The sequence below is a fragment of the Leucoraja erinacea genome, chromosome 4, assembly GCF_028641065.1.
Source record: "Leucoraja erinacea ecotype New England chromosome 4, Leri_hhj_1, whole genome shotgun sequence".
Taxonomy (NCBI): Eukaryota; Metazoa; Chordata; class Chondrichthyes; order Rajiformes; family Rajidae; genus Leucoraja; species Leucoraja erinaceus.
Window position 1 is genome coordinate 53,965,506 of NC_073380.1, and position 17,006 is coordinate 53,982,511.

The 17,006-nt window shown below is 45.5% G+C and overlaps 1 protein-coding gene across 1 annotated transcript in view; it reads right to left on the reverse strand.

Annotated features, from left to right (window-relative positions):
• LOC129696423 (cadherin-2-like) overlaps nucleotides 1–17,006 on the reverse strand; it is a 107,512-nt gene that overhangs the window by 31,703 nt on the left and 58,803 nt on the right. Inside the window, exons 5-8 of the mRNA XM_055634304.1 lie at nucleotides 14,765–14,920; nucleotides 13,621–13,765; nucleotides 12,916–13,088; nucleotides 2,311–2,448 (exon numbers count right to left, since the gene is read on the reverse strand). Of these exons, the coding sequence (XP_055490279.1) occupies nucleotides 2,311–2,448; nucleotides 12,916–13,088; nucleotides 13,621–13,765; nucleotides 14,765–14,920 (612 nt within the window). The remainder of the gene's footprint in view (nucleotides 1–2,310; nucleotides 2,449–12,915; nucleotides 13,089–13,620; nucleotides 13,766–14,764; nucleotides 14,921–17,006) is intronic.

The following is a 17,006-nucleotide window of genomic DNA, read 5'->3' on the forward strand; positions in this document are numbered from 1 at the left end:
CAAGATTTATGATGGGGAAATCATGCTTGACTAATCGTCTGGATTTATTTGAGGATGTAACTACAGAAATGGACAAGGGAGAACCAGTGAATGTAGTGTACCTGGACTTTCAGAAAGCCTTTGATAAGGTCCCACATAAGAGATTAGTGGGCAAAATTAAGCACATAGTATTGGGGGTAGGGTACTGACATGGATGGAAAATTGGTTGGCAGACAGGAAACAAAGAGTAGGGATTAAGAGGTTCCTTTCAGAATGGCAAGCAGTGGCTAGTGGGGTACCACAAGGATCAGTGCTGGGACCGCAGCTATTTACAATATACATTAATGATTTAGATGAAGGGATTAAAAGTGGCATTAGCAAATTTACGATTGACACAAAGCTGGGTGGCAGTGCGAACGGTGAGGAGGGTGCAGGGTGACTTGGACAGGTTGGGTGGATGGGCAGATGCATGGCAATTGTAGTTTAATGCAGATAAATGTGAGGTTATCCACTTTGATGGCAAGAACAGGAAGGCAGATTATCTGAATGTTGTCAAGTTAGGAAAAGGGGAAGTACAACGAGATCTGGGTGACCATCAGTCACTGAAAGTAAGCATGCGGGAACAGCAGGCAGGGAAGAAAGCAAATGGCATGTTGGCCTACATAACAAGAGGAGTTGAGTAGGAGCAAAGAGGTCCTTCAGCAGTTGTACAGGGCCCTAGTGAGACCGCACCAGGAGTATTGTGTGCAGTTTTGGTCTCCAAATTTGAGGAAGGACATTCTTGCTATTGAGAGAGTGCAGCGTAGGTTCACAGGGTTAATTCCCGGGATTGCGGGACTGTCATATGTTGATAGAATGGCGCAGCTGGGCTTGTATACTCTGGAATTTAGGATGGGGGGGATCTAATTGAAACATAAGATTATTAAGGGATTTGACACGCTAGAGGCAGGAAACATATTCCCAACGTTGGGGGAGTCCAGAACCAAGGGCCGCAGTTTAAGAATAAGGGGTTGGCCATTTAGAACAGAGATAAGGAAAAACTTTTTCACCCAGAGAGTTATGAATCTGCAGAATTCTCTGCCTCAGAAGGCAGTGGAGGCAATTCTCTGGAGGCTTTCAAGAGCGAGTTAGATAGAGCTCTTTAAGATAGCAGAGTCAAGGGATATGGGGAGAAGGCAGGAATGGGGTACTGATTGTGGATGATCAGCCATGATCACAGTGAATGGTTCGAAGGGCCGAACGGTCTACTCCTGCACCTATTGTCTACCACTACGCCACCCAGCCTCCCGCAACACATCCTCAATGTATTAATTGCACTGCTTCATAGAACCACAATGTGCTGGAAACCACGAGATGTCATCTAGAGGCAGCTTTCTATATATTACTGCAGTTGGAACTTTCTATTACTCATTTCTGTACACTTACTTACCGCGTTGCTTTTTATAGAGCGGGGCTGGCACCAGTCAGTCTCTTTTCTGCCCACAGCCCCCCCCGGCCATTACCCTAGTGGGAGGCAAGTGTACATCACGTCCAGAGCGCTCCTCGTGAATTTATGAACAAACAGCTCGTTTTCACTTCCCCAAAACCTTGCTTTCATTATCAGACTGAAGCCCGCCGGTGCATTCCCACAGCGCTCGATAGAATCTGGGTGAAATTCCATAAATGTGACTCGGTGGTGCATTTGCTGCCTCACAGAGCCAGAAACACGGGTTTGATCTTGACTATGGGCGCTTTCTGTCCGGAGTTTGACCATTTCCCTGTGACCGCGTGGGATTTTTCTGGGAAAAACATATGTTTAGAGATCATTTAGTTCAGTTTAGAGAATTGAAATCAAGCCCATCGGACATCTAGTGCATTCCCACCATCAATCACTCTGGTTCTATGTTATCCCCCTTTCTCAACCACTAGGGGCAGTCAACCTACAAACCGGAGGAAACCCACACAGTCAAAGGAAAACGTACACACTCCACACACAGCCAGCACCCAAGGGCAGGAGAGATATCTTGAAGCGGCATGGTGGCGCAGTGGTAGAATTGCAGCCTTACTGCGCCAAAGACCCGCGTTAGATCCCGACTACGGGTGCTGTCTGTACGGAGTTTGCACGTTACCCCTTTGACCATGTGGGTTTTCTCCGGGTGCTCCAGTTTCCTCCCACATTTCAAAGTCGTACAGGTTTGTAGGTTAATTTACTTTGATAAAATTGTAAATTGTCCCTAGTATGTAGGATAATGATCGATCGTCTCGGTGGGCCAAATGGCTTGTTTCTGCGTTGTATCTCTCTGCAAGAATGAGCGGGGGGCAGTGGCGGGGGAGGGGGTGCAGCATACGTACCGTTGCAGAGGTGAACTCCGGTGGGTTGTCATTGATATCATGGATGGTAATGATGGCCGTGGCGGTGTTAGAGAGTCCGTACATCGGGCTGCCCTCCATGTCCGTCGCTTGGATTATCAACGTGTACTGTGGAACTTTCTGCGGGAGAGAACAGGAGCGGAGGGGTTAGAATTGGTTGCATAGAACAAATGCCTCACACAGAGTCACAGAATCATACAACATGTAAACAGACCCTTCGGCCCATGTACCTGTCCAAATGTCTTTTAAACCTTGCAATAGTACCTGCCTCCCCTGTATCCACTGGCAGCTCGTCCCATATACCTACCACCACTAAACTTAAGGCTTAAGTTGCCTTCAGCCTTTATATCCTCTGGTTCTTGATAGTCAGGCTTTCAATCTATATACTTTCAGTTTGAAGAAGAGTTCAGAACCAAAAGTCACCTATTCTTTTTCTCCAGAGATGCTACCTGACCCACTAAGTAACTCCAGCAATCTGTGTCTATCTTCTGTATACATCAGCATCAGCAGTTCCTTCCTACACGTTGTGCCTATCCTCTGGTTCTCAATTTCCCTACTCTGAGTAATAGACTGTGGATTTACCCTACGTATTCTTCACACTCGCTTGGATTAAATTCCATCTGCCACTTATCCACCATATTTGTAGCTGATCGACGCTTTATACTTCCATCACTGTCCACAACTCCACCAATTTTGGTGTTATCTGCAAACTTACTAAACTTCTAGACAAACTTACAGCAGATGGTGCCAGCCCAGTCCCAAACCCAGCAGGTAAGAGTCAAGTTGTATTGTCATGTGTCCCAGATAGAACAATGACATTCTTACTTGCAGCAGCACAACAGAAGACGGAAACATAGTATTAGTAACAAAATAAACGATAGAAAAAAAATACACGCACATATTTCATATATCTAATATATATATATATATATATAAATATGTAAATATATATATATATAGATATGTGTAAATATATATATATATATATATATATATATATACCCACACACACACACATATACAGTCACATTTTTGTATACACACACACACACAATCAATAATAGTGCAAAAAGACAAAACCAATGCTCCCAAGTGTATGTAGTTCAGAGCTTATTTGGAGGTTGTAGTGTTTAATAACATGATGACTGTAGGGAAGAAGCTGTTCCTGAAGCTGGATGTTACAGTTTTCAGGCTCCTGTACCTTCTTCCCAATGGCAGGGGTGAAATGAGCGTGGTCAGGGTGGTGTGGGTCTCTGATGAGACTGGCTGCCTGTTTGAGGCAGTGACTCTTGTAGAAAGATCCCTTCGATGGTGGGGAGGCCAGAACCAGTGATGGACTGGGCAGTGTTCACCACTTTTTGTATCAGGTTTTAAACCAAAGCTAGACACAAAAAGCTGGAGTAACTCAGCGGGTCGGGCAGCTTCTCTGGAGAAAAATGAATAGGCGATGTTTCGGGTCAAGACCAGGGGAAAGGGGCACAAGAGATATAAACGATGAAGTAGAGAAAACGGATGAATGAAAGATAAGCGAAAAAGGAACAATCAAGGAGAGGTGGAGCCCACAATGGTCCATTGTTGGCTGTGGGTGAGACGAAAATTAGTTATGCAATGAAACTCAGCAGGACAACAATGAAACTAAGCAGGATGACTGGGGTGGGGGAGGGAGAGAGGGAGAGGGAGAGGGGGGAGATGCAAGGGCTACTTGAAATTACTTGAAATCAATATTCATACTGCCAGACTTGTATCACACAGCTGAGTCCCCATCCAAGCCAGAAGCACTCAGGTGCCAGTTGCTAGGATACGGGGAGATCACCAACTCCGAGATCTGTCCCTGAGAAATTTCCCACAACAAACACGGGTCCCTGGGGAAAGCCAGCTTCCAATAAAAATTCCACCTTGCCGAGAATCACCTCTCCCCTTTCTTTGAAATACGGGCTTTTCTTTAAACCAATAACACTATCAGATTTCCTCCACCAAACAATGAAAAGCCTCCGCTCGCTTTATACTTCAAGGGGCGGGTCACCACGGGGTCACACACACAGCGTAATTATTGCTGGAGGCAACATAGGCATTATCGCTCATTTAGAACATGGAGCAGCGCAGCTCAGGAACAGGCACTTCTGCTTGCGATGTCCGTGTCCAACTTGATGCCAAGATAAACTGAAATCGCAGGTGCTGGTTCACAGCAGGGATTGGGAACAGCTTCAACCAAGAGCGCAAGAAATTGCAGAAACTTGTGGACGCAGCCCAGACCATCGCACAAACCAACCTCCCATCCAGCAGCTCCATCTACACTTCAAGCTGCCTCAGCAAGCCCAGCAGCATAATCAAGGATGTCAGACCCTGGCCACCCTCTTCTCCCCTCTCTCATCGGGCAAAAGGTATAGAACAGGGATTCCCAACCTTTTTCATCCCGTTTACCCCAAGCAACTTTAATAACTTCTTCCCGCCCCCCCCCCCCCCCCCCACCTCCACATCTGTCTGAAGGGTCTCGACCCGAAACGTCACCTATTCCTTCGCTCCATAGATGCTGTCTCACCCGCTGAGTTTCTCCAGCATTTATGACTACCATAGCGCATAACAATGTTATTTCACTTATTTATGAACAACTGATGATGAACAGATATCGGTATACCAGAACCAAACACAGTCAGTCAATTAGAAAAAAGATGTACAAATCCAGAATGGATAGCACGCAACAAAAGCTTTTCAACATACCTCAGTACACGTGACAATAAACTAAACACAACACAAAAAAAAGACAGTGCTGGTGTAATTCAGTGGGTCAGGCAGCATCTCTGGAAACATAAAAAATAGGTGCAGGAGTAGGCCATTCAGCCCTTCGAGCATGATCATGGCTGATCATCAACTATCAATACCCGTTCCTGCTTTTCCCCCCATATCCCTTGATTCCGTTAGCCCCAAGAGCTAAATCTGACTCTCTTGAAAACATCCAGTGAATTGGCCCCCACTTCCTTCTGTAGCAGAGAATTCCAGATTCACAACTCTCTGGGTGAAAAGGTATTCACCCAGAGAGTTGTGAATATTGTTTTTTGTTTAGATCTCAGTCCTAAATGGCCTACCCCTTATTCTTAAACTGTGACCCTGGTTCTGGACCCCTCTCACACATTTTTCCATCATCTAGCCTGTCCAATCACTTATATGTTTCTATAAGATCACCTCTCATCGTACTAAATTCAAGTGAATACAAGCCCAGTCGATCCTTTTTTTCCATCATGTCAGTCTCACCACCCCGGGAATTAACCTGGTGAACCTACGCTGCACTCCCTCAATAGCTCCTGCGCTCCTCCAATTAGGAGACCAAAATCCACCAAACCCACATTAGGACATCCTTGCTCCTAAACTCAAATTCTCTCGCAATGAAGGCCAACATGCCATTAGCTTTCTTCATGGCCTGCAGTACCTGCATGATTACTTACAGTGAGTGATTGGCAAGCACACCCAGGTGTCATTGCACCTCTTCGTTTCCTAATCTGTCACCATTCAGCTGAAGAAGGGCCTCGAGCCGAAATGTCACCCATTCCTTCTCTCCAGAGATGCTACCTGTCCCGCTAAGTAACTTCAGCATTTTGTGTCCACCATACAGGTAATAATCTGCCTTCCTGTTCTTGCCACCAAAGTGGATAACCTCACATTTATCCACATTACATTGCATCTGCCATGCATCTGCCCACTCACCCAACCTATCCAAGTCACCCTGCACCCTCATAGCATCCTCCTCGCAGCTCACGCTGCCACCCAGCTTTGTGTCATCTGCAAATTTGCAGATGTTACATTTAATTCCCTCGTCTAAATCGTTAACATATGTTGTAAATATATTACTGAGCCTCCAGCCCCCCACTAGTCACGTGAACATGGATAAGTGACATTTCGGGCCAGAACCCTTCTTCACATTCGAAATGTCACCTATCTATGTACTTCAGAGAAGGCGTCACACAGTGGCACAGCACTAGAGTTGCTGCCTCGTGGCGCCAGAGACCCGGGTTCGATCCTGACTGCGGGAGCTGTCTGTACGGAGTTTGGGCCTTCTCCATGTGACCATGTATGTTTTCTCCGATTTCTTCCCACATACCGAAGTTTGTAGGTTCTTTAGCTTTTGTAAAAAGATTGTAAATTGTGCCTGGTGTGTAGGATAGTGCTAGTGTACGGGGTCGGCGTGGACAAGGTGGGCCGAAGGGCCCGTTTCAGCACTATATATCTAAACTATACTAAGATGGTGCCTGACCCAGAGTTACTCCAGCACTATATGTCCTATTCAGTATTTTCTTCTGTCTGTACACAATCCATATCCCTCCATTCCCTGCATATCCATGTGCCTATCGAAAAGCCTCTTAAACACTACTATCGTAACTACCTCCACCACTACACCTGGCAGCACGTTCCAGACACCCACCATTGCATAAAAACCTGCCCCACACACCTCCTCTAAACGCTGCCCCTCTCTCCTTCAAGCCCTGTCCTCTAGTATTCTGGGAAATACGTTCTGACTACTTTCACCTCTCATAATTGTATATACAGTTATCAGGTCTCCCCTCTACCTCCGACGCTGCAGTGAAAACAATCCCATTTAATTATTTATTCACCTCCCTCTGATGTAGCTCTGACCATGACTAATCTTTATATCTTAACTTCAGATACCTGCCTTGTTCATTAATCCTTGCCTTAACCGTTTATATTTAGAAATGAAACTCCAGTCTTAGGAATTTCGGGAGAGGAGCTTTACAAACATTCCAACTTTCGAACATCAAACCTTCGCCTGGTTCCGAATGCCTGCATGAGGGAGTTTGGAGCAACAAGGAGAGTGGACAAACTGTTCTGTCTGGAGCATCAGGGGTTGAGGAAAACCTATATAAATTAGGGTGACACAGTGGTAGAGTTGCTGCCTTACAACGCTAGACACCTGGGTTTGATCCCAACTATAGGGGTGATGTCTCATAGGAGTTTGTACGCTTTTCCTGTGACCACGTGGGTTTTCTCTGGGTGCCCCGGTTTCCTCCCACATTCCAAAGACGGGCAGATTTATAGATTAATTGGCTTTAGTAAAAATTGTAAATTGTCCTAGTATTGTGCTAGTGTGTTTGCTGGTTGGCATGGACTTGGTGGGCCGAACAGCCAGTTTCTGTTCTGTATCTTCAAATAAAATGTGTTTAATTTGGTATTAATTTCGGCACAGACATTGCGGGTCGAAGGGCCTGTTCCTGTGCTGTACTTTTTTTATTTTCTCCATTATAGCCATTGACCCAAGTCAAATTTAAATGGCTCCAATGACAACAATTTAAATGATTAATACAATTTTTATGTCTAGCTCAGATGGGTCATCTTGGTGGCAGTAGGAGGTAGTTGAGGCAGTTACTATTGCAACGTTTAAGTAGCATAAAAGACAGGAATACGGAAAGGGCAGGTTTAGAGGGATATGGGCCAAATGCAGGCAGATGGGACTAGTGTAGATGAGACACGTTGGTGGGTGTGGGCAAGTTGGGCTGAAGGGCCTGTTTCTGTGTGCCTCTATGACTGCAAATCTCATACAATGCTACATGTTTAACACAAAGGACCACTTGTTCGATTAATTCCAAGTGTTGAATAGAGATTCTGGTTGTTCCCAGCAACCGAACAATGCGAATTAGCTGCATTAACACACTCTCCCCGTCTCACATCAGTATACACCGGGGAAGGGAGATTTGCCAGTTCTTTTCTTACAAAGAATTCAGCAGACCTGCCCTGACTTACTCAAGCAAGAGATAATGTTTCAAGAACAAGAGCACTGAGGGCCAGGGTGTTAATATTTTAAAAGCTTCACACAAACCCCAACCCTCTACCTCCATACTATTTATCTACTAGAATATTTTAAACACTCTCTCCACTACAACGTTATTGATTGATATTCTGTTCAACACAGACAATATTACAACAAAGAAGTGGAAACCAATTTTACTTAGAGTGTGTAAGAAGAAACTGCGGATGCTGGTTTACACCAAAGATAGTCAGCGGGACAGCGGGACAGGCAGCACCTGCAGAAAAAAGGAACAGGTGACGTTCCGGGATGAGATCCTTCATCAGACCTTCATCTGAAGAAGGGTCATGGCCCAAAACATCACCTGTTCCTTTTTTCCCCAGACATGCTGCCTGAACTGCTGAGTTACTCCAGTAACTGCTGAGTTACTCCACAAAATGCTGGAATAACTCAGCGGGGCAGGCAGCATTCTTATAACAAGAGGAATCGAATATAGGAGCAAAGAAGTCCTTCTGAAGTTGTACAGAGCCCTAGTAAGACCACACCTGGAGTATTGTGTGCAGTTTTGGTCCCCTAATTAGAGGAAGGACATTCTTGTTATTGAGGGAGTGCAGCGTAGGTTTACAAGGTTAATTCCCGGGATGGCGGGACTGAAATATGCTGAGAGAATGGAGCAGCTGGGCTTGTACACTCTGGAGTTTAGGATGAGAGGATATCTCATTGAAGCATATAAGATTGTTAAGGGTTTGGACCTGCTAGAGGCAGGATAAATGTTCCAGATGTTGGGGGAGTCCAGAACCAGGGGCCACAGTTTAAGAATAAGGAGTAAGCCATTTAGAACGGAGACGAGGAAACACTTTTTCCTCACAGAGAGTGGTAAGTCTGTGGAAATCTCCGCCTCAGTGGGCGGTGGAGGCAGGTTCTCTGGATGCTTTCAAGAGAGCTAGATAGGGCTTAAAAATAGCGGTCAGGGAATATGGGGAGAAGGCAGGAATTGGGTACTGATTGGGGATGATCAACCATGATCACATTGAATGGCGGTGCTGGCTCGAAGGGCCGAATGGCCTACTCCTGCACCTATTGTCTATCATCCCTGGAGAGAAGGAACAGGTTTCGGGTCGAATTAGTCTGAAGAACGGTCTTGACCCGAAATGTCACCCATTCCTTCACTCCCGAATGCTGCCTGACCCGCTGAGTTACTCCAGCATTTTGTGTCTTCCCTTTACGATGTATCTGTACACTGTGGACGGCTCGATTGTAATCCACGTATTGTCTTTCCGCTGACTGGTTAGTACGCAAATGCTTTTCATTGTACCTTGGTACACGTGACTATAAACTAAAGAATATTCAAAAGACATTTGTGAAGGAAGGAACTGCAGATGCTAGTTTACACCGAAAACAGGCACAAAGTGCTGGAGTAACTCAGCGGGTCAGGCAGCATCTCTGGAGAAAATAGGTGACATTTCGGGTCGAGACCTTTCCTCAGAGAGAGTCAGGGAGAGGGAATCTGGAGGTATTTAAGACATTTAGACAGATACTTGGGTAGAAAATGTTTAGAGGGCTATGGGCCAAATGTAGGCAGGTAGTATGTTGGTCAAGGTGGGCAGGTTGGGCTGAAGGGCCTGTTTCCACGCTATACGACTCTAAAAAGATAATTCCAAAAACACCCTGCAGATCAAACCCAGCGTGGTAACACCACTGCATGTATGCGCCTTATGAAAGTTTCATGAAGTGCAAGAGGGTGGGACTATTACACTGAGGCAGCACACAAGAGTCGCCACATTTCTGGCAACATCTTGTTCCCATCATGTCTAAAGTTGCTGAAATTGTTTATATCTTAACTTGGCCATAAATGCCAGCAGAAGTCACTTGAACACTCGTCAGCACGTTCCAGGCACTCAATCACTAGCGGGTGAGGCTAATAGGGAGAGGACAGAACTGAAGTGAAATTTTTATTTAGTACAGTCATTGTTTTTTCAGATTTGGGAAGGAAGATGCATTGGTGGTTTATTGGAAAGAGAGAAGGGCAAGTGGGAAGAATTGGAACAATGTATGAGTGGGAAAGGTTTAAAAGGATACGAGCCAAACGTGGGCAAATGGAACGAGCTTAGATACGGCATCTTGCTCGGCGTGGATGAGCTGGACCAATGGAAGTGGTGCGATTAATATATACATTGTAATTAGAGCGGCACGGCGGTGCGGCGGTAGTGCTGTTGTTTTACTGCACCAGAGACCCTGGTTCGATCCTGACTAAGGGTGTTGTCTGTACATTATCCCTGTGATCGCGTGGGTTTGCTCTGGATTCCTCCCGCACTGCAAAGACGTGCAGGATTGCAGGTTAATTGGCTTCTGTAAATTGTCCCTAGTGTGTAGGATATTGCTATTTTACAGCGATCACTAGCTTTGGCGTGTATTCGGTGAGCCGAAGGGCCTATTTCTGTACTGCATCTCTGAAGTTTAAATTATTAGAGATTCTCTAATCTATTTGACAGTCCAAACATTTGTTCCTCTTAAGTGATTAGCTCACCCATGCTTCTCTAACATTGAGCGCTTTAGTATAGGAGCAGGGAGGTTCTACTGCAGTTGTACAGGGTCTTGGAGAGACCACACCTGGAGTATTGCGTACAGTTTTGGTCTCCTAATCAGAGGAAAGACATTCTTGCCATAGAGGGAGTACAGAGAAGGTTCACCAGACTGATTCTTGGGATGTCAGGACTTTCATATGAAGAAAGACTGGATAGACTCGGCTTGTACTTGCTAGAATTTAGAAGATTGAAGGGGGATATTATAGAAACTTACAAAATTCTTAAGGGGTTGGACAGGCTAGATGCAGGAAGATTGTTCTCGATGTTGGGGAAGTCCAGAACAAGGGGTCACAGTTTAAGGATAAGGGGGAAATCTTTTCGGACCGAGATGAGAAAAACATTTTTCACACAGAGAGTGATGAAACTTTGGAACTCTCTGCCACAGAGGGTAGTTGAGGCCAGTTCATTGGCTATATTTAAGAGGGAGTTGGATGTGGCCCTTGTGGCTAAAGGACTCAGGGGGTATGGAGAGAAGGCAGGTACAGGATACGGAGTTGGGTGATCAGCCATGATCATATTGAATGGCGGTGCAGGCTCGAAGGGCCGAATGGCCTACTCCTGCACCTATTTTCTATGTTTGTCATTGTTCATAAAATGTCCTTCCTTCTGAGGCAAGTTCGTAAGTTACAGATTTGGCCCTTCGAGCCAGCACCGCCATTGAATGTGATCATCCCCAATCAGTACCCCGTTCCTGCCTTCTCCCCATATCCCCCGACTCCGCTATTTTTAAGAGCCCTATCCAGCTCTCTCTTGAAAGCATCCAGAGAACCTGCCTCCATCGCCCTCTTGAGGCAGAGAATTCCACAGACTCACCACTCTCTGTGAGAAAAACTGTTTCCTCGTCTCCATTCTAAATGGCTTACTCCTTATTCTTAAACTGTGGCCCCTGGGTTCTGGACTCCCCCAACACCGGGAACATGCCTCTAGCATGTCCAAGCCCTTAACAATCTTGTATGTTACATGAAGGATGAGATGTCCTCACATCCTTCTAAACTCCAGAGTGTACAAGCCCAGCTGCTCCATTCTCTCAGCATATGACAGTCCCGCCATCCCAGGAATTAACCTTGTAAACCCTCAATAGCAAGATTGTCCTTCCTCAAATTAGGGTACCAAAAATGCACACAATAGTCCAGGTGCTGTCTCACTAGGGCTCTGTACAACTGCAGAAGGACCTCTTTGCTCCTATATTCAATTTCTCTTGTTATAAAGGCTAACATGCCATTCACTTTCTTCACTGCCTGCTGTACCTGCATGCTTACTTTCATAGACTGATGAACAAGGACCCCCAGATCCCATTGTACTTCCCCTTTTCCCAACAACGCCATTTAGATAGTAATCTGCCTTCCTGTTTTTGCTACCAAAGTGGATAACCTCACATTTATCTGCATTAAACTTCATCTGCCATGCATCTGCCCACTCCCCCAACCTGTCCAAGTCACCCTGCATTCTCATAGCATCCTCCTCAGTTCACACTGCCACCCAGCTTTGTGTCATCTGCAAATTTGCTAATGTTACTTTGAATCCCTTCATCTAAATCATTGAAGTATGTTGTAAATAGCTGCGGTCCCAGCAGCAAGCTTTGCGGTACCCCACTAGTCACTGCCTGCCATTCTGAAAGGGACCCGTTAATCCCTACTCTTTGTTTCCTGTCTGCCAACCACTTCTCTATCCATGTCAGCACTCTACCCCCAATACCATGTGCCCTAATTTTGCCCACTAATCTCCAATGTGGGGCCTTATCAAATGCTTTCTGAAAGTCCAGGTACACTACATCCACTGGCTCTCCCTTGTCCATTTTACAAGTTACATCTTCAAAAAATTCCAGAAGATTAGTCAAGCATGATTTCCCCTTCGTAAATCCATGCTGACTCGGACCGATCCTGTTACTGCTATCCAAATGTTCGGCTATCTCATCTTTTATAATTGACTCCAGCATCTTCCCCACCACCGATGTCAGGCTAACTGGTCTATAATTCCCCGTTCTCTCTCTCCCGCCTTTCTTATAAAGTGGGATAACCTTAGCTACCCTCCAATCCTGAGTCTATAGAACATTGGAAAATTATCACCAATTTCTAGAGCCACTTCCTTCAGTACCCTGGGATGCAGACCATCAGGCCCTGGGGATTTATCAGCCTTCAGTCCCATCAGTCTATCCAACACCATTTCCTGCCTAATGTGGATTTCCTTCGGTTGCTCTGTCACCCCAGATCCCCAGAGTAGAGATGACGCCACTGCAGACATACACATTACCTCACGGTCGAGACCTGCAGCCACCGTGAAGATGTCCCCGGTCTGATTGTTGATGGTGAACATGTTCGAGGAGGGACTGCTCGGAGTTTGGGAGAGGATCTTGTATCGCAAAATGCCATTGGAAGTATTGGGGTCATCGGCATCAATAGCAGTCACGGTCATCACGAACGTGCCTGTGGAGATGAAGGGACAGCATTAAAACAGCAATAAAAGTTAAACATTAGACTTTACAATATGACATGGAAGCAGGCCCTTCGGCCCACCGAGTCCGCACTGGCCAGTGATCAGCACATATACTAACACTATCCTACACACTAGGGATAATTAAGAATTTACAGAAGCCAATTAACCTACAAACCCGCATGCCTTGGGATGTAGGAGGAATCCGGAGTACCCGGAGGAAACCCACCTGGTCACAGGAATTACGTGCAAACTCTGCACAGCCAGCAGCCGTAGTCAGGATCGAGTCTGGGTCTTTGGCACTCTTAAGGCAAGCCGCTGCGCCACCGTTCCGTTACACTACTCACAGAACATACACTGAGAGAAAAGTAGAACTCAAGGAATACAACTATTACTCCCCAGCGTGGAAGTGTCCAACACTAGAGGGCATAGAGGGGAAATGTTTACTAGAGATATGTGGAGCAGGTTTTTCCATAAAGCGGCGGGTGCCTGGGTTATGATGGCAGGGGTGGCATCCAATCTTACCTGGTTTTGACCCTTCAGGGACTGAGCCGTTCCAGGTGGGATGCAGGAACTCTGGACGATTGTCGTTCATATCGATCACATTTATGACGATGTCGATTGGGTTTTCCACCTGGTTTCCATTCAAGTCCACGGCGTGGGCTCGGAGCTGCAGGAGAGCACGTGCAGGAACACACAGGTCGTAAGCTCATAAGTCACAGGATCAGAATTAGGTTTTTCAGCCCATCAAGTCTACTCCGCCATTCAATCATGGCTGGTATATCTTTCTTTCTCAACCCAATTCTCCTGCCTTCTCCACATAACCCCGCACTAATCATAAATCTGTCAATCTTCACCTTAAAAATATCCAATATGTTGGCCTCACTGTACACTGTGGGTGGTTTGATTGTAATCACGTAGTTTTTCCGTTGACTGGTTAGCACGCAATAAAAGCTTTTCACTGTACCTCGGTACACGTGACAATAAACTAAATTCAGCTCAACCTGTCAATCTTTGCCTTAAACATATACATTGACTTGGCCTCCACAGCCGTCTGTGGCAATTAATTCCAATCGAAGAGCTACAGTGATCACATTAGACTTTAGAGATTACAGCGCGGACCGAGGTACAGTGGAAAGCTTTGGTTGCATGCTAACCAGTCAGTGGAAAGACAAAACATTGATTCTTCAGACAGGGGAGAGGGATGAAATTGTACAAAACAAATCAGAGCCCGCAACGATGACCAAGGAGCCCACAATGGTCCATTGTTGGCTGTGGTGGGGGTGATAACAGAGGAACTAGCAGGATAACTAGGGTGGGGGAGAGACGGAGAGAGAGTTACTTGAAATTAGGGTTACTTGAATTTAGTTTAGAGAAACAGCATGGAAACAGGTCCTTCGGCCCACCAAGTCCATGCCAACCACTGATCTCGATACACTAACACTATCCTACACACTAGGGGCAGCTTACATTTTTTATGAAAGCTAATTTACCTGTACCTCAGTACTCCTGACAATTAAATAAACTAAAAAAAAAAAGGGGGTCTCGACTTGAATCGTCACCCATTCCTTTTCTCCAGAGATGCTGCCTGACCCATTGAGTTACTCCAGCTTTTTGTGTCCATCTAAATGCACCACCAACAAACCTAAACCAAAGCGGACAGACTTACGTGGTATGAAGGTATCTGTTCCCGATCCAGAGGTCTGGTCACGATGAGTTGTCCGGAGATGGGGTTAATGCTGAACAGCCCATTAGGTGGCTGGTCTGCTCCCGGGCCCGTGACACTGTAGCGCAACGAGCGATTTTTATCCCTGTCCGATCGGATCTGTAAGAAGAAGAGACATCACTTAATATTGTATAAACACTGAATCGGAGGCAATAGAACTGCCCGTCCCACTGTACGAAGTAATTCACGAGTTTGCCCGAGTTTCCCCCCGATTTGAACTCGGAGAATGTCCGTAGCGGGTCCGTAGGAGTTCGTGCATGTCTCGTAGCGGCTCGTACGAGTAAAAAGTGACAATTATTTTCATCATGAATATTTTTTTTACCCGTGGACATTTATTGCCGGGATGAAAAACCGTCACGAGTTTACCTGATGTCTCAAGTACCTACCGCTAGCATTACGAGCTGCTACGAGACATCCATGAACTCCAATGGACATTCTCCGAGTTCGAATCGTGAAAACTCGGGCGAACTCTTGAATTGCCTCGTACAGTGGGACGGGCTTTAGAACTAGGAACTGCATGGGTTACACGAGGGTCTCTGGGTTTTGCTTTGTACTATATTGGGTTTTTAATTTGTTCCATTTATTTTTGTTTGGCCATTGATGTTACCTGTTGAGTACTGTGGTTACATACCTGTTGTGCTGCTGCAAGTAAGAATTTCATTGTTTCATTTCTGTACTCATGCCAATTAAACGTAAAAGGACAACAAAGTGTTGGAGTAACTCAGAGGGTCACGTAGTCGTGTGAGCATGATTTGACTGGATATCATGCAACAGTTTTTCACTGTATCTCGGTAAATGAGGCAATAATAAACCAATACTAATATTGAAAGCCCGTGGCCAAAAGCAGAACAAATAGATCATATTTGGGCAATGGATAAATACTAGACATATTGATAGTTTTAAAGCTACAGCTCTTCAAAAGTGCTGAGAATTTCACATTTGAAACTTGTTTTAATGGCCTATTTGATAGATGGTAACTCGGGTAACGCAGCAATCCATCAGTCCTCTATGCATGGAGTCCTTTACCCAGAGTAGGGGAATCAAGAACCAGAGGACAATGGTTTATGGTGAGAGGGGAAGGATTTAATAGGGACCCGAGAGAGCGACATTTCACACAAATGGCGGTGAATAAATGGAATGAACTGCCAGCGGAGATATTTGAAGAAGGTATAATAATAGATGCAATAAGATACTTGGACAGGTGTGAAAGGTTTAGGGGGAAATGGGCCAAATGCAGGGAAATGGGCCTAACTTAAATGGGGCATCCTTGTCGGCATGAGGAGCAATGTATTCCACTCAGAGGGTGGTGAGGATGTGGAACGAGCTGCCAGAGGAGGTCATTGAGACAGGTATGATAACAGCATTTAAAGCATGCTTGGGAAGGTACACAAATAGGAAGGATTTAGAGGAATATAGGCTGAATGCAGGTAAATAAGACTAGCTTAGATAGGTGGTTGAGGCAGCTACAATAACAACTTTTAAAAGACATTTGAACGAGGAAGGTTTAAGAAACGTTTAGACAGGTACATGGATAGGACAGGTTTAGAGGGATAACGGGCAAAGGCAGGCAAGTGGGACTAGTATAGATTGGACACGTTGGTCGGTGTGGGCAAGTTGGGCCATAGGACCCGTTTGACTAAGAGCTACCAACTGAGCAAATATAATCCTTCAGATAGTCAGTCCAAAGACAATTCCCACTGCAGTGTGCCAAAGAGCAGCTGTGCATGGTAGCCAATGGGTTAATAAAGTATGAAGGGATTGTACGGTTACAATTTACATATTTTAAAAAAAGAATGCAAGGTTTTAATTTAGTGGAGTCTTAAAGACGCTGCAGGCATTTATAGAATACAGCGCATACTTCTCTGTAAAAATAACTTCTGCATTTTGCTGAGCAATTACTAAAGAGTAAAACCACAGAACCCACAAGAAGCATTTAGTTGAGAGATACAGCACGGAAACAGGCCCTTCGGCCCAGCTTGTCTGCGCCGACCATCGATCACCCGTTCACAATAGTTCTATGTTATCCCACTTTCTCATCCACTCCCCACACACGAGAGACAATTTATAGAGGTCCAATTAACCGACAAACCCACACATCTTTGGGATGTGGGAGGAATGCCTGGAGGAATCATGTGCACATTCTCCCCAACAATAGTCAGAGTTCTACAGCATGGAATCAGGCTCT